The 27,723-nt window shown below is 44.3% G+C and overlaps 3 protein-coding genes across 45 annotated transcripts in view; 2 read left to right on the top strand and 1 right to left on the bottom strand.

Annotated features, from left to right (window-relative positions):
* LOC118502631 (flotillin-2) overlaps positions 1-27,723 on the bottom strand; it is a 158,674-nt gene that overhangs the window by 94,461 nt on the left and 36,490 nt on the right. The gene's annotated exons all lie outside the window — the stretch shown is intronic.
* LOC118502627 (glucose dehydrogenase [FAD, quinone]) lies at positions 49-2,720 on the top strand. The gene is made up of 2 exons (XM_036035008.1): positions 49-224; positions 306-2,720. Exons 1-2 carry the CDS (start codon positions 69-71, stop codon positions 2,019-2,021), a joined length of 1,872 nt encoding a protein of 623 aa, XP_035890901.1. The 5' UTR covers positions 49-68; the 3' UTR covers positions 2,022-2,720.
* Positions 12,919-27,679, top strand: LOC118502628 (glucose dehydrogenase [FAD, quinone]). Of its 4 annotated transcripts, none has more exons than XM_036035011.1 (3): positions 12,919-13,028; positions 15,117-15,663; positions 25,064-27,679. In XM_036035011.1, exon 3 carries the CDS (start codon positions 25,466-25,468, stop codon positions 27,329-27,331), a length of 1,866 nt encoding a protein of 621 aa, XP_035890904.1. In that variant the 5' UTR covers positions 12,919-13,028; positions 15,117-15,663; positions 25,064-25,465; the 3' UTR covers positions 27,332-27,679. The 4 variants fall into 4 exon arrangements, with proteins under 4 accessions (XP_035890904.1, XP_035890902.1, XP_035890905.1 ...); XM_036035009.1 differs by having other exon boundaries at positions 15,129-15,663; XM_036035012.1 differs by lacking the exon at positions 12,919-13,028 and adding an exon at positions 13,072-13,087 and having other exon boundaries at positions 15,129-15,663.

The following is a 27,723-nucleotide window of genomic DNA, read 5'->3' on the forward strand; positions in this document are numbered from 1 at the left end:
TAACAGGATCAGCGTAACACAGACATACGGACACCTTCAAAGCCGCCATCAGCTTCCTGCACCGTGCAATGGCTCTTGGACTCGCTTCCGTAGCGGCAGTAGCTGGAGGACTTGCGCACACCCCTATCGCACTGCTCACACTAATACCACTTTTAGCTGTAGGAGTCAATTACTATAGATACCAAAGTGTGGATCCGGAGACGAATCCCACCGACCAGCAAACGGTAAGTTTGCTTCCCTTCCCTGATCGAACCTTGCAGACTGTAGTAGCTAATGCCACCCGTTTTCCTTTTTCCTTTCCGCAGCTAAGACGATACTATGACTTCGTCGTCATTGGGGCCGGTTCGGCCGGAGCCGTCGTGGCATCGCGGCTGTCCGAGATCGGCGACTGGTCGGTGCTGCTACTCGAGGCTGGCGGTGACGAGAACGAGGTAACGGATGTGCCCTCCCTCGCCGGTTACCTTCAGCTGACCGAGTTCGACTGGAAGTACCAGACGACGCCGTCGGCCGACCGGCGCTACTGCCAGGCCATGATCGGGGACCGGTGTAACTGGCCGCGCGGCAAGGTGATGGGCGGCTCGTCCGTCCTTAACGCGATGGTATACGTACGGGGTAACCGTCGAGACTACGACTCCTGGCAGGAGCAGGGTAACGTCGGCTGGGGCTACGAAAACGTGCTGCCGTACTTCATCAAATCCGAGGACAACCGGAACCCGTACATGGCCCACTCGCCGTACCATGGGGTCGGCGGTTACCTCACCGTACAGGAGGCACCCTGGCGAACGCCACTGTCGGTGGCGTTCGTAGCCGCCGGTCAGGAAATGGGCTACGAAAACCGCGACATTAACGGAGCAGACCAGACGGGCTTTATGTTGCTGCAGGCGACCATCCGACGTGGCAGCCGGTGTAGCACATCCAAAGCGTTCCTGCGCCCGGTGCGGTTGCGCAAGAACCTTCACATTGCCATGAACGCGCACGTCACCCGCATCCTGTTCGACGAGCAGCATCGTGCGTACGGCGTCGAGTTCGTACGTCACCAGAAGCGTCAGTACGTGTTCGCTCGCAAAGAGATCGTACTGTCGGCCGGAGCACTCAACTCGCCCCAGATACTGATGCTGAGCGGCGTCGGACCGGCAGATCATCTCGCCGAATTAGGCATACCGGTGGTATCGGACCTGCCCGTCGGTGACAATCTCCAGGATCACGTCGGTCTCGGCGGTTTAACGTTCCTGGTCGATCAACCAGTAACGGTGAAAACTTCCCGCTACAGCTCCGTCCCGGTAGCGCTCGAGTACTTCCTGAACGAGCGCGGACCGATGACGTTTCCCGGCATTGAAGGTGTCGCGTTCGTCAACACCAAGTACGCGGACCCGTCCGGCAAATGGCCCGACATACAGTTCCACTTCGGTCCGAGCTCGGTCAACTCGGACGGTGGACAGAACATTAGGAAAATTTTGAACCTACGCGACGGCTTCTACAACACCGTGTACAAACCGATCCAGAATGCGGAAACGTGGACCATCTTGCCATTGCTGCTACGGCCGAAAAGTACCGGCTGGGTACGGTTGCGCTCGAAAAATCCGTTCGTGCAGCCATCGATCGAACCGAACTACTTCGCGCACGAGGAGGATGTGGCCGTGCTGGTCGAGGGCATCAAGATTGCGATTAACGTCTCCTACACGCAGGCCTTCCAGCGGTTCAACTCGCGGCCGCATGCGATCCCACTGCCCGGCTGTCGCCATCTGCCGTTCATGTCCGATGCGTACTGGGCGTGCACGATCAAGCAGTTCACCTTCACCATCTACCATCCGGCCGGTACGGCCAAGATGGGACCGAGCTGGGACCCGGGCGCTGTGGTTGACCCTCGGTTGCGGGTGTACGGTGTGTCCGGGTTGCGCGTGGTCGACGCCAGCATCATGCCGACCATCATCAGCGGCAACCCGAACGCACCCGTCATCATGATCGGTGAGAAGGCGGCCGACATGATTAAGGAGGACTGGGGACGACTTGTCGGTTGGTAGCCGGCCGGAGCAAATATGGAACCGGATGCGTCCCGAAGACGGAAGGAACTTAACTTAACTCTAGCTAGTCAAATAATCACGCTCGCTCGATACTCCTCGACAGACAGGCGTGGTGTAGCGTGCGGCAGAATGTGTGCATGAGTGTTTCGGTAGCTTTGTATAATATGTAACGTGTTCTCTAGATGTGTAGTTCCGGCAGGATTTCGGTGTAAAATGCAAAAACTGTGAAGTTTTTTTGTTTTAGAAAAATTTTTACAATTTCATTTGGACAAACTCAACTCCAGTGCTGCGCGCGGCACCCGGTAGTAGGTAGGATAGGTAGAAACGATTGGAGAAACGGTCGTGCCTCTTAGTAGTGACCCGTTCGTGCTCGTAAGCCAAACGTGCCAAGGCGTGTGAGTGTATGTGTTTAGTGTGTGCGTGTGTGTGTGTTCTTCCAAATGAAACATTGTTGTAGAAATGAATTTGAAAATGGGGTTTTTGTACAGAGTGACGTACGGGGCATATAGGAAACAAAAAATAAGGGCGTAAGGAATAAAACAACAAAAAAAAACCATAGACATCGACAAGTTGTCAAGTTGTCGAGATACTGGAAGCATTCGTTCTTGTGTACATTTAAAATGTGGCGAAAAACAAACCTTTGAAAAAATTACACAAAAAAAACGTTACCAACAAATAAATGGAATTGATGATAGTGAATAGATTGAAACCGATTGCGATTGAATTGTACCGCTTAGACGAGTGGGATTAGTCTTCCGGAAAGAAAGACGCAACTCGGTGCGCGCGTGATGACCCCGTTTTTTTTTTTTTGCTGTTTCGTTGAGTGGCCACGCTTCACCTTCGAACGTGTGATGATGAAACGGGGCGAAAACTTCATTAAATCTGTACCCCCGCCAGCACCAAATCACACCAATTAAAACAGAGCTGCAAACGCAGTAGAAAAGCGAAAGCCTGAATAGCCGGGCTGATCCACATCGAAAATGTAGGGCATAACGTGCCCGCTACAGCATCATACTAATGGATGGTTCGAATATTTGGGGGTGTGTGTGTGTGGTGCTAAAGATGTTCTCCATTTATTTTTCACTGATTCAATGCTACTTCTTCCTGCCCATTTGTACATTAGCCGTATATTATCGGACGGACTGGCGTGCAGCACTTCATTACACATTCTAAGCACAGGAACAGTGTCGGGTGTGCTTTGCATTTATTCGGCATCTTTCTTGATCGCATCATTGAAGGTGTAGCAGGTGGCAGTAGTCATTTACATAATTCCATATTTCAATGCGATCGTATCGCTTGAATCGGGTCGGATCTTCCAAAATCATTACTTAGCATTTGCGTTCAGGTGGGCATGAGTTCTCCATGACATTATGATGAAGTGAACGCAATGATATTGAGGACAAATACACAAATAGTTTTTAAATTGCACTTTAAAACAGCATCTTTTAAGCAAGAAATTTGATTTCCGAGTTGGAATGTAGATGCAACGCTTTGCTAGATGCAAACAAAGATCACGCACGACGTCAATGTTACGTGGAGGAAAAGTTTTATTTTACTTTTCAAAAAAACGCCTAAAGGTATGCAATCCACTTGACACGAGTTCATTCATGAATGAATACAGCAATTAGCAGAGCTTTTGACAGAGGTTCATTCGTGACAGGGCTTTCCAGAGGAAGCTTTTGATTTATTTGAATGGTTTTTTAAATACATATGATTTTTATCGATATAACCAATAATAATAATACATATGAAACCTTTTGATCTGTATAACTAAGTATGAACCATCTTTCTTGAGCTATATAAACATACAGAATTGAAGTTCACAAAATGGATATTTCTTTGCTTATACTACTAAGTATATCTACCACTCTATTTAAATAAATAGCTCAAATAGTTAAATAAATTTCAACGGTAAAGTATATAAAAGTAAAGACATAGCATTTTGAAACAAAAAGTAAGCCATTTCAAACACTTTGTTAATTATGTCGCACGTATTGAAAGTTAGAAATTGCCGCAATGGTCGCACACGTCGAAAATAATGACCATTATCTTAATCTAAAGCTAACGCAACACATGTACGATCCATTATTATTGTAGCACCCTTCAAGGTTACCGTTCGGCAAACGTAAACTCCAACGCCCGGTCCTGATGATGGAGTCGCACTGACGTGACCAAGCATGCGTCCGGTTCCGAACGGCGATCGCATAATCCACCGTTGCAAACAATTGCATAAGGAACCATTTCTATTGCGTGCGTGAACAATGTCACATCCATACCCATCAGGGATCGTCCAACAGCTCAGTGTACACAGTTCACAACTTGCTCGCCGAAGTACAACGAGAAAATGGGGAAATGCAAAGCACCGGGTATTTCAACACACACTCGAAAAAAAAACGGAAACCACTCTAAGGTGGTACACTCTTTCAGCTGCCACTCCTTTTGACTGACATTTGAATTCGCAATAGATACTACTTTGGACACTTTTGATTCCGGCAAGCTGCGGTACTACTAAACGGTGTGTACGATCGGAAGAAGTAAGCTAAAGGGAAGTAAGAAGAGTGCTTTGCATAAGCTTATTGAACAAAATACAAATATGGAACACAAACCGAAAAGTTCATGGTTCCTTGCCGGTGATAGGTGATAGGTTTCCTAACTAATGATCAATTTTCGTAGAAAAAGAAAACAGCTATGGAAAAGCATTGCACCGACATTCGTGAACCATTTAAAAGTATGAACTTTCAAATATTGACCAGAGAGTCTTTATATTCCTACCCAGGAAGTAGCCGTTAACAACTATGAAGAATTATATGGAAACATAAATTATATTACTCTGAGTTAAATTTTCAAAACTATTCCCACGCAGTCCAGGACATCCTTAAAGCAATAAGATGGAACCTTAAGCCCATACATTGGCAGATCAAGCTCCCTAAAGACCTTAAGCAGGCCCCTAACACGTAATTTCTGCTGATTCATCCAGAGTCAGAGCCAAGTGGAGTTATTATACGACGCCCCCTACGAGGAGTTAGGAACCCTTTAAATGATCGAGGCCACCAGGACCTAACAACCAGCTTAAAGGAAGATAGCAATTAAGGCCCCTTGAATGCTCAAGGCACAAAGCATTAATAGAATTAATAGATAGGATACCTCCAAGATCAGTTGAGAGTCAGTCAGTCCTCAGTCCTCACTGAGGAACTGTGGGAACGGTCCAGAGGGGATTTGAACTCAGGTCATGACGTGTGAAGACCGGCGCTGCCGTTGCACCTACCCTCGGGCCGGCTCAACTTGCCCGGCATTTTTTTTTTCATGATTAATACGGATGCCCAAACGCCTGAAACCCTACTGTCGTGCAACCATAAAGCAACCAGACGATAAATCCTCTTCTTTACCCGTGAGTTTTTTGCTACATTTAGAGTCTCCTATACCATTATTGCTGATTCTATTCCTGATAAGACGATTTACTCGTACTCCAGAGATATAAAAAAAAGGAAAGGACTGATTATGTCCAATTTTTTTTTATAAAGCTTAGGGATTGAAGTCATTTTACGAAAAATTCTACATCAGCAGTTCCTCGACTGTTTAGGCCAGAGCTACTTCGAAATAACTGATAACTTTGTAAAATTTAGTACGAATTAAAAAATATAAAGGTCAGAAATAATAAATAAAATAATTCATAAAAAGTCTTCTCAGACTGTAAGTAAAGACTCAAAAATGTAGAATTTCTTACCGATCTAACATCAACATTCATAAATGCGAGCCCATAAAATCGATCCTGTCATGTAATGCACGTTGATGCGATAATGATTGCAAAAATGAACCACTGAACCACGCAAAACAAAAACTATCCCAAGCACGCCAAACTCTTCACCGAGCGCGATGTGGTCTGCACTGCTTCGTGGTTTCTTCGCGCACAAGCCGGACTCGCTATGTTTATCGTAAGTGTTAAACATTTCAAGCTCCAATTGTTTCGGTGCCTTCACCGCACAAACCTTTCGCCCAACAGTCGGGAGTGCAATAAATAGCTCTAAAGAGACATGCATTCGCTCACCTTTTTTCCCACAGCTCATGCCTCAAATAGACGCAGATAGATGAAATGTTGAAATTATTGCAAAATTAAGCTATACCGAATGAATTGCGAAGGCATCCATCAAATTGCATACGCAGCAAATCGTTGACCAGATTATGAATTTAAAGGCAGAAAACCTTATTAAAGCATTGTGAAGCAAAAACAAAAAATGGATAACCTCAAAGCATTTGCAATGAAGCAATAAATATCTTCAAAAACGCACACAAATCGACTAGATCTTCTTCGCAAACAACACATTGATTTGGGCGATCGAACTGCTGTCGCGAGACGTGAACGCATACCACTGTTTCGATTAATGACGATCGCGGATTAATTATCGCCCTGATTACCGCATCGGCACACACCAATATCTATGATTAAATCGTTAATGCCAAACTCCGTCACTCCGTGGCACACTTCCACACAGGCAATTAGCGTGACAGCGGTCCGTTTTTCCGGTTGCAGTGCCCCGGCAATCATGATGGAACCGGGGAGTGGAGTGTGAGAAGAACCGAAGAGCCATAAACTACAACAACCGAACGAGAAGAAACCAATATTCATCCGATCGTCCATGGGAGGTGGGAAAATAAGGTTACTAGTATGGGCGTCCAACCTGACCACCTGACTCAGTGAGTGAGTATAATGTGTATGCTTTACCGGCGGCTATCCACCTCATTCATCAACTGCTGCTGCTGCTGCTGTAATCGTATCACGGGAAGCAACTGCTTGAGTAGAGAGATACGCACGATGTTTCTAGTTGCATTATGCAAATGATCTCTGCGACGGACCACGTGGTACCTCGACCCGCGAGGCGCAACCGAGAGTAATCCGTGCATTTCTTTATCCTTGGCTTCACATCGTACGGCTGTGATTACCACAGCGATATAGTCGCGCTTTTGTGTCTACGTGCGCCGACTCATGCACCGAGCTGTGAGGACCAACAGACTTCCTCCACTCTTTACGTTATCCACTTTCGGTAAGGCACACTCGGCGATTCGGAAGGTTCCCGCGCCATAACAGATACCTCAAGTCCGAGAAATGGACGAAGGAAGAAGGTAGCAAAAAAAAACACAAACTCAACACTAGTCAACAACCCATTGACTTACTTTCGCACCCCGTTTCGGAACACGTACTACCCTCGCCCCATATCCTAGTGAACGTATGTTTTGATGACTCTCTCAGTTTCTCTTTCTTTTCGCCAGTTTTCCAACGATTGGAACAGTGTTTCCAAAGGGGGCAGATAACAGGTGACACCACCACGATCTCGCGAGAGCGCACGTGAGTACCCCGAAGACGTAATCTTCGACTCCACATGCCCAGCGCCGACGGAAAGCCCCCTTAGTTCGCGTAATCATAGACGGAGAGCGTCGCGATGGTTCGGTGCGGTAGGGTTTTGCCTGCGATGCCGGTTACGTGCCTTGCCGCGCTGTTTAGAGGAGAACGTCCAACAGCCTGATGGACTGCTGTGTTGTGTTGGTTTGCTAGCTGGTTAGCGTTGCAATTGGATGCAATGGGCAGTAAGCTGCAGCAAACCAAGACGGAAAGCGGGCGGCCCAAACTGTTGCGTCATTCGTCCCAAAACGCGTGTCGAATGGAGAAGGCACCAATGGGGCGAATAGGATGGGTTCGGACAAAACACCGGGAATAGTAATTCGGGCGGAGCGTTATATGCTCGTATGTGTCAGTTCAACTTTGCTCTAGCTACGCAAAACAACTAGTTCAAATTTGAAAATTATTACTAGCAATAAGAGTTAATTTGTCCTAATTCTAAACTTGCTTTCTTTAAATGAGGCGTGTTTTCTACTGTCCGATAGTACCCAAAACGAAAGTGCACACCGGTAGCTGTTCCGCGTCTTTAAAGCGCCAGATGAAATAAGCGTCTGCTAATTGCCCCTATCTATGACTTTCCCACAGTTAAAGGCACGCAATGTGTGATTAGGTTAGGCATTTCCGACATACAACACCGTGTGTCCCGGGCATGCATTAAGCGACGGGTGAAATGTTTGTATGCCTTGTGGTTTGGAAAATGGTTTTAATAGAGTGGTGAATAATTCAAAAAGCAATGTGTCAATGTGCTGCTAATGCATTTCTGTAGCTTAAGAGAATTTTAAAGATTTTTCTGATAGTCGTCTCAATCGAAATAATAAAATAATTGGAAGAAACATAATACTAATAAAGTACTACAATTAACAGCAAAAAGTTGATTGTCATAATAAAATAAAATATATTAATGAAGCATATTGTTAAACTCGATTGTTAGAGAAAAACTCTCAAAGCAGCTAAATCGATATTCTGACTCTTCCAAAGTTTGTCTGTATGTAGTGAGATCAGCAAATTTACAACTTAACAAGAGCTATTACTCTAACGTATCAATTTCCATACGCTAAATGAAAAATAATTTTCTCAAAAATATTTTAAGTCACCGCAGAAGAGCTATTAAGCATAGTGTCTAAAGGCCGCGGGCCACGAGATCTAACATATCTAAGATATATTTCAAACAGTTGATATCGATTTTCAACGTCAAATCGTCTTTAGTTTGGGATTTTGGCATGTACTCATCTCCACGGGTAGTAATCGTCTTACATCCCATCAGCATAACAACACAGTTCTGCATAAAATAATAGAAATACCTATTTCAAACATATCCAAGTTCGTAAATATAGCAATAAGGCCATTCTACATAAGAAATAGAAATATTTCCGTTTAGTTTAAATGATGTCCTTTTCTTTTCATTTCTAATTTTTCATTGGAGAAAGTTCAGCAACAGCCGCATGTGTCTTCATAAAACCACATCATTGAAAATGGTCCTTTTGCTACGAGAACCTTTATTAAACAAAAACTAGGATTTTGATGATAGTGACGATCCGATGTCTCAGAAATGGCAGGCCAAGATCACTCGAGGTTGTAGTCCCAAATAGTGGGCAGAAGTAGTTAAATGCATCAAATTGATTGTTGTTAACAAACTCTTAAAATGGCATTTAGCTCAACATCCTTTGATCTAAGTTTTTTTTTCAAAATTCTATCATTAGAAAAAAGTTTGATTGATAGTGATATGAATAGTTTAAATAACTCAGAATCACTCTATAAGACCATTTATTTATTTTATTTTTTTGCTATGCAACGATAATCCCAGAAATGTTTTTTTTTAACATATTATGCTAAGTTATTCCGAAAGTTATTTTAGTGGAAAACTACGCAAAAGATAATAATCTATATTTATCGTAAAACCAAGTCATATGGGGAACAATATAATATATTTGTTCTCCATGTGTATAATGTGATAAGGTTTCGTTTGAGAGTGTTCCGATCGAAGATGAAAATAAGGGCCAGATGCCCAATTCTAGTGTAAAACACAACGAAAACAGATCAGAGCAAAGTAAATTGTTAACAAACATTTGCATTGTAAAACCTAACATAATTGGCGCACACCATCATACTCTTCCTAACGCCACAAGTGAATAGTGAAAATATGATTGTTCAATTACCTATCCGACATCGATAAATCAATCTAATGCAGACTTTCTCCAGAACTAAGCCGATTAACAACAGCACCTCACGGTTAAGCTGTCCGAAACACAGCACATCAATATCCCTTTCGTAATGCCACTCTTCATCTCACAGCTACCGGAAGAAGATCGCTCTTGAAGGCGCTACTGCACCGTTTGACTTCACTTGAAGTGCTCTTCAAATCCACAACCACAAAACGGCGGTACCGAATGTTACTCTCCCAATTGTTCCCTCCCCCGGGGGGGCTTGTGGTTTCGCCCTGCCAATCAATCGATCAAACTCGTTTCCCCCGGAACCGCGTCTTCATCTTGGGGCGAATGATTTTGTGCGCTAGTTGCATCATCGAGAAAATTTTCGCAGTTTCATAAGTTACGCCGTTAGCTTCGGGGCAAGGAAACGGAAACGCCCCGGAACGGGATTGCAGCAGGGATGGTGATGATATTTGGGGACTGGCTTCCTCCAAGGCAGCACCCAGCGTTCCAGCGGATGAACGAATTATGTTTGAATATTAATGTTCCGTTCACGGTCTGGATTAATTTATCGGTCATTCGATATGCGTTTCTCGTTGGGAATAACTTTACGAGATGAATATTTAAATCACTCGATTTTATTACGAGTTGTAAACGATTTTAAATAATAAAAGAAGCCTTTTTCACTTTTGTTCATTTGCTCCATTAAAAACAGTAATAACAGCATTTTACTCTAATTTTTAATCATCTTTATTTACATAAAAAATTGAGAAGGAACTCCTCAAAAGCCGGTACAAATCTCTGTAACGAGAAGTTTACGATGCTTTCATCTTTGCAAATAATCCCACCTTCCTAAACAAAACCTCTTTCTCCTCTCAACACACACATCAGCTTAGCTTATCAGGCGCTACAACCGCTTTGCGGTCTTGGCCTGCTGCAACAATCCTCGATACCGCTCACGGTTCAGCGCCGTCGTCTGCCAATCCGTTATCCCGGCCGTTCTGGCGGACGCATCAACGCCATCACTCCATCTCAATTTGGGCCTACCACGCCTCCTCTGTCCTTGTGGACGGCCTAAAAGGACTTTACGGGCTGGGTCGTCCGGTGTCATTCTCATGACGTGACCAGCCCACCGGAGCCTGGCGAGTCTAATGCGCTGTACGATAGTGAGATCATCATACAGCTCGTAGAGCTCGTCGTTGTAGCGGCTCCTCCATTGTCCTTCCACACATACGGGGCCTAAAAACCTTCTGAGCATCTTCCTCTCGAACGCGGCTAAAAGGGCTTCGTCAGTTTTGGACAGAGTCCATGTCTCAGAGGCGTATGTGAGTACTGGGACTATAAAAGTTCTGTACAGTCCCAGCTTCGTCCGTCGCGACAGGTATTTAGAGTGGAGAAGTTTCCTCAGGCTGTAGTATGACCGGTTGGCAGCCAGCACCCGTGCGCGTAACTCAACATCAATGTTGTTGTCGGAACACACACATGCTTCTCTTAATTCCTGTGATGGTTCTCCACCGCATCCCGATGGCGTTTACCTCTTCTTCTGCCCTTCCCACTTTCAAGGCGAGCACGGTGAAAGTGCTTTCGGCGGAATGTGAGCAATATTACATCATCTCCATAAGTGGGTCGAAAACTGTGGCCGAAGCGCGAGGGCGAAAAAAAATACAGACACTCTCGGTCTCGCGAAACGGACACAGGCGCAAAGGCGAGAAGCGAAAAAAAAATAATAAACAGAACGACACCCATATGGAAGGAAAATGCACACACTCCGAGAAGCTGACTCGGAAAAGCTTGGAAAAGATCAGCGTCGCGGGTTGCAGCCGGGCGAGCCCACAGGCCTTGGAACTGCCACCCGCGGATGGTTGATTATGTATGTGAGTGCCATTTTGCGCTAGGAAGCATTAGTGTAGGCTGATTATCGGACGGAGTGCAATCATCATGCATCATCATCATCGTCGAGGTTGGCGGTGGCGAGCAAGGGAAAAGCATCACTGGAGGATAGGCAATGGCCACTCGGAGCTCTCTGAACATTATAGTTACGAAGGGCAGATACCTTCGTAGGTTAGCACTGGAATAGGTAAACAATGTGTTTATAACATTTTTTTAATTGCTGAATTTATTGGTGTGAGTTCGTCGCTTGTTTGGGCGCTCAAGTCTTTTGTCGGTGAATTAATAAGGGGATATGTTTTCAAGTAATTAGGCTATTAGCAGTGCAAATTGAGCGTGGAAAAAATCGTTTCGAGTATCATCAATAACATTCAATAATAAATATAAGTTATTCAAGCTATTGTCACAACAAATCATAAGAATTAAAGCAAAATATTGTTAGCTATTTTAGAATATAAATATATTTAAAATTGTATTTTATGTAAAGAAATATCGTTTTTTTCTATTTTTTGTCAAATTCATTTGCCAAAGAAACCAGTAAACGCCTTGATGATGATAATTCTCTTAAACATCATAAACAATACTTAATGAGGTTCGTCACTAAGCAGCTTATTGTCACTCCCGGAGTCTTTAAGATGCTACTGTGCCGACACTGTACACCTCTAACTTGCCCGAAACACTCGCCCGTCGTTCTCCATGAAAATTCTTTCTAAGCTTATATCGTTGATGATCCGCATGATGATTGCTCTGTCTTTAGCTCAAACTAGGTACGGGATGAGAACAAACGGATGTCAACGCAACAACAAAACGAGTTCACAAGTACCAACAAAAGTACCGCTCACACCAACAGTGCACGGTTAGAGGATGGGTCCAGAGAAATTCCAGCTCTACCCGTACCGCCCAAAGATTATGTCGATCCGCGCATCATCAGGTTCGCTGTTTACTATCCAACGACTCAAACGATCGTTAGGTCGCCAGTGCGTCGTCACTCGTACACGGTACGAGAGATGTAACATTCCGTCCTTTGGTTGCCGTCGTTGCTACTGCTCCCGCAATGCTTCTAACCGGGAGGAGAACATACAAACACCCCACCCGCACACAACTCCTCTCTCCAAGGTTTCCGTACAACAACAACGCTGCTCATACTCTCACTTTCCGAGGCTCATACTGAAACGCTTTTTATACCTTCTGCTACTCTCACTCTCGATGACGATGACAACAGCAGCAGCAACGACGACCGTCGTCGTCACAGCCAACCACCGGGGGAACCATTAAGCGGACTATGCTGCGCTCAACCAGCTGAACTCCCCCCCTCCCCTTTGGCACACCATCATCATTACAACCCGCCCGTTTTTGTTGGATCGAGCGAACGGGGTAACAGATGCAAGACATACAACCCATTTGTCCCCACTCCTCGTTGGGACCGTTGAGTGTGGTTTTGACAGGGGGCTTTTCAGGTGATTTTTGTGTAAAATTTTCATTAGTCTTACTTCTGAACTCGGACCCGCGAGACGTGCACGGGCTGTTTGTGCGTGCGTGTGTGTGTGTGCACCAAAACGGTGGATTTTCCCAACCAGCAGCGTAAGGATCGAGTGCGCGTCGGCACGCCGGCTATTACGAACGACGGCATTATCTAATAGGTTGTTCGGTGTGGTGTTTGAAACATTGATTGCTTCGTGGGTGAAGTTGTGTGCCGATACGTGAAGGAACACTGTTAAGTGGTGCGCCAGTCGTGGCGAGTAATTCGGTTAAATTCTGCACGGAAATTCAGAACCGAGGATTGGACCTCAAACATTGCGCGGCAGTAATGTGAAGTGCAAGGACTCGTACCGATATTTGTGTGACTGTGAGCCGAAGGGCACCATTGCTTAAACGCTTGAATATGGTTTACAGCCACGCAACACTTGAGAGGCTGTTTGATGGATTGGAATGAATCGATACCAACCACGCTGCTCTAGTTGTGCGCTCGCATGGATGAACGCTACCCGGTATTTGGTTTCCGGTTGCGGTCTCATTTTAATAAGCTAGCCAATTTGTACCACGTCTTGCCGCTAATTAATAGTCTGCGAAAATCGTGCTCACCGAGCGCTACAATAATATAAACGGTGTGCGTTTAAGCTAATGCAAATATTTGTACCCTGTTGGCCTGGTCTCGTTTGGCCTCACCACTATACCTAAAGAACTAATAATGCAAATATTACGTGTTGGCCGGTTTTTTTTACGACATGTTTTCGTTTTCTATTGTGGAATGAAACAAACGCTTTTTTCGTGCTATTTCGATTGCACGCTAGGCGTGTAATAAAATGTAAATTGTGTGCCATCATGAAAGGTGTCTCCTACGCCATTATCACTAACTGACGGCCATTTTGCTAAGTGAAGTATTGTTTAGCGACAGTAAACAAGTGTGCTACCGTAACGCAATTAATACGCCTATTACATGGATATAAATAAGCTGTTAAAATAATTTAGCCGCTTATATCTTATATCAGATTAAATAATAATAGCAGCACATGTAGTGACGGGCACTAGAATACGACCGCTTAATTTTTTTAAAGTCTAAAATTGAAATTATTAATCGAATTATAGATTTTTACTAGAAAATCTTGGAAAATTGAGACTATCATTGCATCAATAAGGTTATTTATTCTGAATTCCTTTTTGCCATTCTGATAAAACAATAGCCAAAATGCATTTGACAAAAATTAAGACCATTCTTCAATTGTGTATTTTTTTAAATGTCGTTAATAAGTTATTTTTAATATTATTATTCTATTTATCATTATAAATTGCGATAGAAAATTAAGATCTTGCTAATGATTTTGCTTAAATTTTGGAATAGATGCAACTATCATAGACGTCGAATATTCAAGAACGGATAATCGGCTGCTTTTATTGTTTATAAGCTAATGAGCATAACTTTTACATTGATATTGAGAAAAGTATGAAATAAAATTTGATGAAATTTACTTTACGAAATAATTCGCAACAATTCGAATTTTAGTAAACAATTGGGTACTTCACGCTAATTATGTACTTCAGTGAAACTGCTGCTGACAGTGTGAAATTATGTGCCGCTATTGTGATATCATCTGAGTTGTTCTGTTGTTCTCAAAGTGAACGCAAGCGCAATTTGAAATCTACTTATATGATTTTCTTATTTAATACTATTTTTGAAAACTGTTATTATTAATGTAAAACCATCTGTAAGCTTTAAATTGAGCCTCTTAATCGATGAAAAAGTAAAATCTGATTTAAAATTGTGTGAAGAGTTCAACATTATAATAATTGTTACGCTTCGTTTTTATAATCACGAAACACCCTATTGGAAAGTTGATTTCCCCAACACCAACTGTAATCATAATCGATATTAACCTTTTCAAATGTTTATCACCAGTAAACATTAAGTATAAAACGAAAGTAACCAACCAATAATTGCACAATTACCAATCATGCAATCACAAAACATCCATCCAGGTTTTGTTGGGAATTCCGAGCAATGGGACGCTTCAAACGCTAACAACAATTGGTTTTCATTCATGTCAACAATCGATAGAAGCATCGGCTCGATGTTTGATTCGAACCAATAACAGATTCGATTTGAAGTTTTTCTACGCAAACGCTTTTACCCTGCTCGACAACTACAACAAACGACTCTGTACAATAATAAAGCAATTTTCTTAGTGTGACCCATTCACAGCGGGAGAATTTTAAATAAACACAGTGAAATCAAGTGTGCAAATGCAATCCTACAGTAGAAGACCGGCTGGCTGTGCAAATTAAAACCCAACAGACAAAGTGCATCAGTTGAAACGCGTGGCAAGAGAGAGATAAAGAGAGAGAAAAAAAACGAATCATTCCAGTTTGTACAAAGAAAAAACCCCGATTGCTGACGTCAGCTGTTACGTTTGTGTGGATGCATGCTGCAACTAACTTTGCATCTTGAGTGTGTCCTTCAGCAGTTCCGCCTCCGTCGAAAAACCAGAAAGTGTGTTACTCGGTTTCGGAAAGAAAACGAAAGTGGTGAAAGACATAGCGCAGTGGTGAGCAGTGGTGCATCCCGGTGGGATAGATTGTGGATTGTGGATTTGTGTGATAAGTGTGATCCGAAATTCTAACCATTGCTGAGTGACATCGAATTTCAAGACAATCCCCCAGGATCGGGACATTGTACAATGGACGACGAAAGACAAAGGCAGCTTTGGATCATTTTTCAAATGTAAGTATTGAATATTTTGCGACATGGAATGCTCCGTACATACAGTGTTGCTGAGCTTATAAAACAAGTGTTTCTCGCTCTCACTTCTAAGTCTAAGGACCTCTTAGGTCATATGCTTGCCATTTCAGGCTTACTAGACTTAATGATACCACTCTTCCTGTGAATGATTTTACCAGTAGTAGCTGGATAATCAAGTCTTGTGTACAGGGTCAGAATGGGATTTGAACCTCGGTGGTCCTGACATGTGAAGACCGGTGTCGCTGTCGCGCTGACCACCGGACCGCCTCAGCGTAGGTTGCCTAGAATCGCTAATTATTTTCAACAAGGAGATTTTTGTTGAATGGCCTGACAACTGTTGGTCAGAATTCTTAACTGTTTGGATTCCTTATCTTGACTACGACATCCAACATTTAACAAGTAACGAGCAACAGGTTCGTTGAACGCATCACCTAAGGCAAAAGGAATGAAACATTCCCTTTACGAACTCTCACATCCAAGATACCTCCCATACACACAATGAATGCCGGCCAATGTCATACGATGGGACAAAAAGGAACCACAAAAATAAGGCACAACCTTTCCCCCGGTTTGTGCACGTAATCAATAGGGGGTGCGCGCACACACTACTGACTGACTTGCGTGTGGCTGCTGTTCGACTGACACACTTTGCAGGTCAGGTTTTTTTGCCGTTTGTCATTTCCACGCCACGATTGATGGGGCTAGATATTGCCGATGCACCACCGATGCCGCCCTCAGACCGCGGATGACTTTCCGATAAGCGGGTCCCAAAAGGCCGACAACAACCGATGACATCGATGTCCCCAACCAATGAAAGTAAATAAAAAAATATGGGGAGACACCGAAAGTAAAGTCAAAACTCACAGTTGAATCCCCCTGAGGGAAGTCTCGCGTCGGGTGGACACATTCAAAACCAACCAAATGTGCGCAACCTTCGGAGTTATGCAAGGCGTGTGAGCCATACGCTCGCAACACCATATTATCGGCCATTATATCACTTCAGTGAACTTCAACTCCTCTACCGGTCCCGTAGCGCCCCACTTGCTCTCGCTCTCTCTCTCTCTCGTGCCTGCCCATTTCCTGGCCTCGCGGCCAACAGGCAGACAATCAGGTTTGCTGTGTTTGAGAGAGATATTAAGTCCGAGAAGATGTGATAATGGACCGGCATAGCGTTCAGGATGCGTCAGGAAGGGATAGTGTAAGACGATATTTTATCCCTGTTTACATCATCTTGCTAATCTCAAGTATCAGTACATCGAATCGAGTATGTGTGTTGAGAACCCTAAACAGAGGTTCATCATTCGTATGAATATCTCTTCTTCTTCTTCCTTGGAACTACAACCTCGAAAGGTTTCAACCTGTCATTTCTAGCTTTCTGTGACTTCATTTTATCCCTAGCAAAGAATTCATACCTACGCTCGGGACTCTTGGTGGGATTTGAACCCTGGTCTTGCCGTGTGAAGACCGGCATCGTTATCGCCTCGTCCATCGGACCGCCCCGTATAAATACACTGAGCTTTAAGAGCCCAGACACTCTACTCAAAGTAAACAACTGTTTCCACAAAGCACAGCTGTCTGCATCGTTGATCGATTCGTGACACATCCACCGAGCGAAAATCGTTTTCGCGGTGAGCCATGAGCGTTACTTTTGCTGTGTTGTCTTGCGTTCACTTTTTCGCGTCGTTCAAGGTTACCACACGTTTTTCGCACCATTCCACCAAGTGCGGTGTTACACTTTGCCCTGCTACGAAACGCAATCGACGGAATTCTTCTGATTCCAACTGCGGAATCCTCCCCGGGGAATAACATGAAGAAGTCGAAAATGCGAGGTTGACCTAATTTCAGCCACAGAGCCGGTTGCTTGTATCAGAGAGCCTCCGGCGGAGATGGAAAAGCTATTGATTACTGTTTTACACATTTTTCATCGAAATGTCGTGGCCACCAAAAAATTGCCCAGACGATGCTTCCCATGTGCTCATGTTGTAGTTATTGTTGCTGCTTAGCCGCCCGGTGACCATCACGCTCACGCCCGTGGATTCCATTTTTTCCGAATTAAGCTCGATCGGTTCGAGACGAATCCGTGCTGAATGCGATCGAAATGCGATCGTTATGTAAGAAGCACCACCAATCTCGGATTCGGTGCAAGAAGTTGCTATCGTGGAAACCATGGCACCGGAACGTGGATGTTGCAACAGGTTACGATAAAAGAAGGTCGTGGTTGCGTTGGTGCAGTGCACACAACCGCACCGCATTATCCAAAACAGAAAAGAAAGCATAAATGGTAGCGCTAAAATAGGTGCATTTACCACCCCGAAGCGATAATATTTTAAATGCAAAAAATATATCTCCTTCTATCTTCGTTACCAATTCCTCCCACGTCATGCAATGCGACTTTGTGAGGCGTAATTTATTTTATATAACAAAACAGGAATAATGTTTTGGAAACGTTTTTCACATACTTCATTGCTTGAACGGGTTTGCTTTAAATTATGCTTGAACGCAATAAAGCGAAGAACCCCTTCATTATTCAAAAACTGCTTGAAGTTTTAACGTTAGAACTTGGATCAGACCGACACGACTTTAAAGGTCGTTAAATTAACAAGATACCAATTGCTTCTTCTTCTTCTTCTTCGACAATCTCGCAAGGTCTTGGCCTGCCATTTCTGGCTTCCTGTGATTCTTGTTTTCCCGTAACTGAATAGTCATTCCTGCACACAGGGAGGCGGTCTGGATAGGATTTGATCCTCGGTCCTGCCGTATGAAGAGTTCAATTGAGAGCTGCACATTCTATTAGGTTCTTAGAATAGGCCTAATAGAGCTTATTAGGCCTTAGGATAGGCAATCGATATCGATCGAAACAAGTGGTAATCGGGGGCTGTCAAGTGTGCTCTATCATCTCGATTATAGGCAGGCAACTTAAAATTTATCATCCTCTATAAACAGTGTTTGTGCAGAGCCACTGTAAGCGATTGGTAGTTTATGACTCCTTTCTACAGAGACATCGCACCATATGCAGAGTCTGATTTTGTGTAAGTGAATACTTCGATTTGGAGAGTTTGCTCCCTAGGAGTAATGTATGTTCTCTTTGACACCACATCCTCGAGATGATTCAGTCTGGCTTCCTTGACTTGATAACTCTTGTTGTTGTATAATCAATCTTGTGTCCAGGAAGACGGTTCAGACACGATTGGATGCTAGGTCCTGACGTTTAAAGATCGGCGCAGCTATCTCTTCGAACACAAGACCGCCTCAAGGATCGCGTTTAGAATTTTTATAATTCATCCACTTAACGTCACCAGAAACTATTTAATGAACTCATTATTTAAGTCGAAGAAAATACTTTTTTTGTCACGTTTAAAGATGCAGTAAGTCCACTTTTTTCATGTGGAACAGATCCTTATTCAGTAATCCCTTAAATTCCTCGTCTTCAAACAATGTAGACTTCCGTCAGAGTTTGTTCAATTACGTTCAATTTTTTCAATACAATTTAAAACGTCAATATTTTCAGAATTTGAATCAGCTCGGAAATTACAGATCAACTGAAAATTTTGAATAAACCGTTAAAAGAAAAAATTTAATTCGTGTTTGAGTTTCCTATCAAGAATTCAAGGCGAATGATGCAATACAAAACACCTTCCAATTGAAAATTGAAATTAATACGCACGGAAGCTAAATCGAGTGATAGCTCCAACAGCTCCCAAAGCGAAAGGTGATAGAAACTTAACCTAGGAGAAAATGAGCCATCAGCGAACATTCGCGAAAGGTTAAATTACCAGCTACCAGCGCCGCTCGATGTATCATGTTACCGAGCGCTGCCATCGTATCGTCGGGCAGTGTTTTTTTTTTTTTGAAAACAATTACATTGCAACCGAAACCCACCTATGCCACCGCTACCCATTTCTCTTTCTCCGCGCTGCAGTGGGTGAAAGGCACATCGCCGACCGCTAGCCAGCCAGGCCCCAGCGCACACTCGTAGCGATAAATGATGATACATAAGAGTGCCATTATTTCATGGTTTTCTAGCTTTTGCGTCACCGAAAACGCGATCAACATGCACCAATGCTGTGGTACTGGCGCATAACATATGCACCGACAACAGGATGCGTCAAGGCGAAGGTGTAGTACATTGTGCCCTAATGTGGGGTTGCTACAACTGCGCCCGCCAACGCGCTGAACCTGAAGCTGCAGTTGTTATGTTGCCGTGAACAAAAAAACATGATTTGAATGAAACAAAGAAGGAAATGTGAAATTCCAACCAGGCACGCATTTGACAGTATCTGCAATCTGTTTGTTTGGATTTCCTATTATAGGAAACAATAATTCGAGGACCTCGGGTAGGACGTAAGAACGAGGATTTACAGGAAAATTGAATTCCCAGTTCTGTAATTCAATTTAAATTCATCTCATATGATGCCATTGAATTCTCAACAGAGGATGTTAACCTGGTTACATATCCTAACGAATCAGCTAGCGGAAGATCATCACCAGTCTCATATTATTGCATCATCAGTTTCATTTGTGAAGGCGCCAAACGAAGCAACAGCAGCGACAGCAGCAAAAAAAATGGCAACATTATTACTAAGCATGTATCCATGGCACAAATGGCAAAATAAAACATCCACCAGCGAAACCATTAAACATCAAATGAAAGTAGTGTTGGCCAACGGGTACGTGCGAAATGACAGTAAGAGCTCAGGGAGAAGGAGCTCACACACACAAAAAAAAACAACGTCAGAAAATAACACCCAGCACCAAGCACAATTTATGAGATGAAAATTGCTGCACCATATTCGCTCCCTCCACTGTTGCTTCACTCGCCAGGACCAATCCCACTCGTACGCTTCCGGGGTTGGCCAACAGTGCCACTTTTTGTTTGTGGGAATGAAAACGAAAACTCTACACTCGTCCACATCATGCTCGGTGTTCCTCCCGTTCGGTATACTTTTCTGAGTTCATCAACAACAGGCAGCCGTCCAGCGCCGGCAGTTAAACATATGTACTTTTCCTCTCAAAAATACACACACAAACCCAATACCCCCGGAATATCCACAAACAAATGGTCTCAATTCGCAACAACAACATAAAAAAACCCAAACGAAGGGGTAACTACAACGAGGTGCTGTGTAGGTGCAAATGTATGCTCTTTATGTGCTTCTCTTTATGCGCATAAGCCCGATATGATCGGGCTTTTTATGACGTCTTAATAGGATCAGTTAGGAGCAGGCAGGATTTACACTCTGCCGTGCCTATCTTTGTATCAGTAACATGCGCAACACACAATGGCTGCCGCTGTTATCCCGATGGAAAGTGATGATCAATTGAAATGGGGACTGTGTACTAATAAACAAGGTGAAAGTTGGATTTATATGTTCACCGGACGTGTGTTTGTGCAAAACTTTGGCCAATCATTTGAAAATTGTCCTGCAACAGGTGTAGTACACTGTTGGTGACCATTATACAACTATAAGCTTTAATAATAAAAGAGGTACTATACCTCGAAAGATCTTTGTATGCAATGTCAAGAATTGCTTGCTTAATATAATTTAGCCTAGTTTACCTGGATAGGCCTAGGTTTAAATAGGTTTACTGACGGCCGATCTCGATAATATTTGATACTGCCAAAACCGCTGCAATCGCTTCCAAAACTAACATGATGCTACTAGAAGTTAATCCATATGATTTGCAGTTGCTGCCAACCTTTCAAAGACACTTGATTAAATTTGACAACTGTCAGAGCACTAGTCGGTTAGTCTCAGTATTTTGAATTTCTTGTGTTTCCGGTTACCTTTTGATGGGAAAATACAGTTCAAACCATAACAGGTAGCTTGATAGATGTTATCCACGCTCAAACACGGACATTCCTGCTCCAAGGAATCAAGAGAATGCTCTCTAGAAGGAAACCACCACAATATAGGCCTATCTTAAGGACTAAAGACAAATAGTATTACCAAGGTGATATCGATAAGTCGGAAGATCTACATAATCTCTACATCGCTTTCAAAAGCAGCTCCTTAGGGTAATACTCCTAAACTCTCGATTGATTATCACATATCAACCTCACTTTTTTCCAAAGTTCTCACAAATCTTCAGGATAATCGAGGATCATCGTCGTAGTCAACTGTAGTCAAACAGACTCACTAACCCAAGCTTTCTTCTCATACACCGGGTGAAAAGTGACACAACTTTTAACGATGCAAAAAGGAAGTTATGACCATTTTGTTAATCGTTTGCTTGACACATTGAATCGATTCTCTTTGACGCCTCGTGTGTGCTTCATGCCGGACACTGTACTAATATTATATTGCACTAACTATGCTTCTATTTTTGTACCCCCGGACACACACTTCAGCGCAGTATCATCGACTCACCCCAATCAGGTTATTCCGGTAAATTCAAAGTGGCGCCTAGCCCTTACTGCACAATCCTCTCTCCCGATAGGCCGAACAAAAGTTGACGCTGGTGCGGACTCGGGAAGCTGGCCCCCCAGGTTTACACCCTCTCTCACTCTCTCTCTCTCTCATCCATGTTACACAAATGGTTCACCTCATTTGCTTGCTGTCCGCTACCTTCCCGTAGGAACTTGTACGGTGATGCCATTCATATCACTTATCCCCATGCCCAATGCATTTCTCCCATCTCTAAATCTCGATGCATTTATAGCACTGCATCCTACCAACGCTTTGCCACCGCTTCACGGGTCCTGTTGCAAACGTGTGCACGAACAACTTTTACTTTCCGTTGGCATCATTTGACTATACACGGTCTGCTCCCACACACACACACATGCTATCACGTTGACCCATTCTGGCCCGGGAGTTCGTAATCCCTCGGCATACGGTGGAGTGCTGCTATGCTTAAGCACATGCCGTAAGCGCACCGTACCCGTTTTCCACGTATTCGTTATGCGTGCCTCGTACCCGCTTCGGAAGTTATCTGTTGGCCCAGATTGCCAGCCGGAATTGGGCTCATCTTCTTCGATCGCAAGCAAAACGTAGATGATGATGATGATGCAACCACACAACATCAGCATTGTTTTCGTTGAACGTTGCCACTTAGTTTGACGACGGCCAACGACGACGATGAGCACCGGGTTGACCTGCGCCGACAGCGTGATGTGATGTGACGTGACGATGATTTAGCGCGTATCATGCTTCCCGTCGACTCATCTAACAAACCGACCGTGTGCCACGCCTTACAGGTGAAACGACCAACGTTTTGGCCAACGTATAACCTCTCACTGGAAACGGCCTTCCTGAATCGTAGGCACATAAGACTATTTATTTGACACATCAGAGATCAGTTTTGAACTGTCATATAATTTGATTATGAAAATTAAGTTATAAACAAATGTGATTCAGCATACCATAAGTGCCTTTCAAATATTGTCCTCCGATAAGCAAAGTGGTCGTTAAATTGTATTTAATAGAAGATTGAATGCCTTCTCGATGTGTATTTATGCAAAGAGCAGTAAAACAACATAACGCTCAGAGCATTTTAGCATGATCTTATGAAAACAATCAATAATCTTCAATAGAAAACTCAACTGGATCGATGATAACGTACGTACGTCTTAAGTAGTATCTTACTTTCCAGTTCGCTTACACGAAAAACCTTACACACGGTGGCAACAGTTAACCCTGCAGCATTTGACGGTACGGAAGCAAAATGAAAGCACATTAATCATAATGCAAACACAGCTGGCTGCAACTTTGATGCTGACGAGCGAGTTTCTGGCGTGCTTCTATTGACAACAAAGCAAAACCTATCAATCGCGGCATCGTATGTATGCCCGCTGCCAAACGATATGTAAATCGTTAATGTACTTTCCCCATGCAAATTGAGCAAAGACAATCCCATATAAGAAACTAATCTTCATTATTTCTTTAGCATCAAATACCACATCTACTAATGGTACATTTCGACTGGACCAACAGTTGTGATAGCCACGGAATGATTGATCCATTTTATCGTTGTTAAAGTAAATTGTTTTCTTTTACAACCTTTAGTGAAGGAAACAAAATTCAAAATGGTACGAAATTATGTTTCGACCATCCACTACTTTAATCACAAAACCCTTAACTTCCCTTACCGCCATTGATGCCTACCACTCGCAGCACCGCGCAACATTGTACGGGTTGCTAACCTACTAACAATGTACAACCCCGAAAAGTGCGAGGTAGAAAATGTCAAACGAGGAAAGGTTATTTGCTGTACGCTTCCGTAATCATCATCGTAGCCCATTGTTGACTGGCGTTTGATGGTCCTAAAATAAATCCCTTCGGGTGACGTGTACCATCAGCAAGTTTTCCCTCAACTATACACAGTCCAACCACCTCTGCTACTTGCTTGTGTTTTCGTTGTTTCCTCGTGGAAGGTAATAATATTCGCGCTAATTTTCGTGACCAACCTCGGGAGACCTTGTCGCAGACACGAATGCCCGATGCGACAGAACCACAAACACCGAGCAATTGACATTCAGACATGCGGACACAAATAGTGTTGTGTTCAGTCACCGTCACTGTATTGGTGTGGCGAAGGTGAATGGCCTTGCGTGATGGAAAATCCTGTGCATAAACCAGGACGGAGAGTGAAAATTGGGTTTCAAGGATATGTACCAATTTCGAGTTTGCCTTCAACGTTTAGCTTTCCAGTGTGTTTTTGTGGGGTTTTTAAACGAAGAATAACGTTTGAATACTGTCAGTCGTTTTGTATGATAAAACGATTTCAAAATCTTGAGCCCTAAATTAATCTAAATGCAGCGTACCACAACCATTAGCGTCATGCAATATTTAAATCCGACCGTTTACGATGCTTCTTGAAGCTCCACCGTACAAAACTGCCTACAAGTATGCAATACCGCACTACACTCGCTGCGAACTAGTCGCGTTGGGCGCGTACAAGCTTCATTACAATCCTTTTCACGTACGGTTAACATTTACGATCGCACGACTACCCTGCTATTGCTTCAGTTAACTGCTTGTTTACAACTGAACCTGCAGGTGTGCTTGTGAATTATTGTACGTTGCTATTTACTACAAACTGCAAGCGGTCCAACGTAGCTATCCACCATACCACACCTTGACTCCGGGCGAGACTGGAACACCAGAATGGCGAAAATTACAGCTTCTTGATAGAATGGTTCATACCTGAAACGATAAAAAACACAAGAACGGGAAACAGTTAACAATCTTGCACACGCTTACAACCTTCACCGTAACGACAACATCAACGCTCTCTCCACCCGCAGCGCCCATCCCCCTACAAGCTTAACGTTTTTACAAGTTCATAAAATGTCTGTATTTAGTTACGCCGGCGACACTACCACCGTCCAATACCTAACACCTGGTATTTAATATTGTTTTCCTTTGTTTCCCTTTTGCAGGTGATCGATCGACTTGCAGCGTGTGCGGGATAAGGATAAAAGTTGACAGGAGAAACCATCCACCCACCATTACCAGCCATCATCAGAATACTTGTTCTCGAAGACTTGACACCGCGGCCGGACAATTGCACGGTCGCAAGAACAGCACTTCTGGCGGCGGTGCTTTAAGCTATGTTTCGATGCACCGTTCCATACGGCAATCAGGAGCAGGTCTTACAACATCCAGCAGTGCGTCATCGGCACAAATATCCCAATTCTTGATAAACGACAACTACACAACGCAAGCGAGCGTTGAGTACGGGTTAAACTGTCGGCGGTTTAACGAGTTAGTAATAGAGTAACGGCTAAGCATATCGCACATCAAGTTCACATTCGGAAGGAGTAAGATAGCAGCAAGTAAATATGGTATTCAATGTACTGATAGCATCGTCTGTGATCAAAACGGCCACCGTCGTTGGTTCTAGTCTGTGGCTTATCCCATTTCTTCTGGGAGCCATCTCCTACTATCGTTACGATCGCGTCGATCCGGAGTCGCGCGTCATCAACCAGGAAGCGCTACTGCCGGAGTATGATTTCGTCGTCGTTGGTGGTGGCTCAGCCGGTGCCGTTGTTGCAAACCGGCTAACAGAGATCCACCGGTGGAAGGTGTTGCTGCTGGAGGCCGGACCGGATGAGAATGAAATTTCCGACGTACCGTCATTGGCAGCCTACCTCCAACTCAGCAAGCTTGACTGGGCGTACAAGACGGAACCAACGAACAAGGCGTGCCTGGGCATGGTTAACAATCGCTGTAACTGGCCCCGTGGCAAGGTGCTGGGCGGTTCTTCCGTGCTTAACTACATGATCTACGTGCGGGGCAACCGGAACGACTTTAACCATTGGGAATCGCTTGGAAATCCTGGCTGGGCGTATGATGATGTGCTACAGTTCTTTGTAAAGTCCGAAGACAACCGAAATCCATACCTGGCTCGCAATCCCTACCATGGACAGGGTGGATTTTTGACTGTACAGGAGACACCCTGGCATACACCGCTAGTGGCCGCGTTTGTGGAAGCTGGGACAGAGATCGGGTACGAGAATCGTGATATCAATGGAGAGCGACAAACAGGATTCATGATAGCGCAAGGCACCATTCGACGGGGTAGTCGCTGTTCGACCGCGAAAGCATTCCTACGACCGATTCGTCTCCGCAAGAATCTGCACATTGCGATGAACGCACACGTCACGAAGCTTGTCATCGATCCGGAAACGAAGCATGCGGTCGGTGTGGAGTTCATCCGTGGCGGCAAGCGACATCACGTGCGTGCTCGGAAGGAAATCATCATGTCAGCCGGTTCGATCAACACACCACAGATACTGATGCTTTCCGGCATTGGACCACGGGCACATCTGGAGGATGTAGGCATTGAGACGATCCAAGATTTGCCGGTTGGTGAAAATCTACAAGATCACGTCGGCATGGGAGGATTAACGTTTCTGGTGGACAAACCCGTAGCGATTCTACAGAACCGTCTCGAGGCGGGTTCCGTAACAATGAACTATGTGATTAACGAACGTGGCCCAATGACCATTCTGGGTGGTTTGGAGGGTATTGCTTTCGTTAACACGCCCTTCGCTAACGTTACCGATGACTGGCCGGACATTCAGTTCCACATGGCTCCGGCTTCCCTCAACTCGGATGGTGGGGCCCGTGTCAAGAAGATACTTGGTCTACGGGAGGACCTATACAAGGAAGTATTCCACCCGATCGAAGATACGTACAGTTGGACCATCATGCCACTGTTGTTGCGACCACGATCCCGTGGTTGGGTACGTCTCAAGTCCAAGAATCCTTTCCACTATCCGCTAATGAACCCAAACTACTTTGAGGATCCGTTCGATGCGGCCACACTCGTCGAGGGTGCAAAGATAGCGCTCCGTGTCGGTGATGCTAAGGTGTTCAAGCAGTTCGGCAATCGACTGTACCGTAAACCGCTCCCGAACTGTAAGCAGTTTAAGTTCCTATCGGACGAATATCTCGACTGTCAGGTGCGTACCATATCGATGACCATCTACCATCCGGTCGGAACGGCCAAAATGGGACCACACTGGGATCCGGGTGCAGTAGTTGACCCACGTTTGCGCGTGTACGGTATATCCGGGTTGAGGGTGATCGACGCCAGCATCATGCCGACCATCGTTAGCGGGAACACGAACGCGGCTGTTATCATGATCGGCGAGAAGGGTGCACACATGATCAAAGAAGACTGGCTAGGGCACGATCGATGAGAGTCCGGTGCAGCTGCCGTAACCAGCAAACAATCCTGTGCCATTCCAAAGTCCGGAGCATTCTTCTAGCCAGCACAACCGTAACCTCCCAAAAAATAGCTCCTTAACACACTAACTCTAGTAGGCCAGAGAACATCCCACCCCATGTTTCCGACGTGCGTCGTTGTCGCGTTATCCCGCTGTAATATAGTAATATACCTCCTGCGAATGTGTGCGTTGAACCAAGCGAAATCTTAGTCCGATAGCTATTACTGTAGTTAGGCAAGCGTTATTGTGTGCGTACTGTTACACTTTGTTTTCGTCGTACTGTGTAGAATAGATAAATAAATATTACCTCAATTGGAAAAACAAGACAAGCCTCTCGGACTTTCACACGCAGAACATGGGGAACA

The sequence above is a fragment of the Anopheles stephensi genome, chromosome 2 (assembly GCF_013141755.1).
Source record: "Anopheles stephensi strain Indian chromosome 2, UCI_ANSTEP_V1.0, whole genome shotgun sequence".
Taxonomy (NCBI): Eukaryota; Metazoa; Arthropoda; class Insecta; order Diptera; family Culicidae; genus Anopheles; species Anopheles stephensi.

Bases quoted from the DNA above. Each gene is read 5' to 3' on its own strand.
- LOC118502627 (XM_036035008.1), top strand. From the start codon at position 69: ATGGCTCTTGGACTCGCTTCCGTAGCGGCAGTAGCTGGAGGACTTGCG. The intron at 225-305 runs GTAAGTTTGCTT...TCCTTTCCGCAG, and splicing joins ATCCCACCGACCAGCAAACG to CTAAGACGATACTATGACTT.
- LOC118502628 (XM_036035011.1), top strand. From the start codon at position 25,466: ATGGTATTCAATGTACTGATAGCATCGTCTGTGATCAAAACGGCCACC.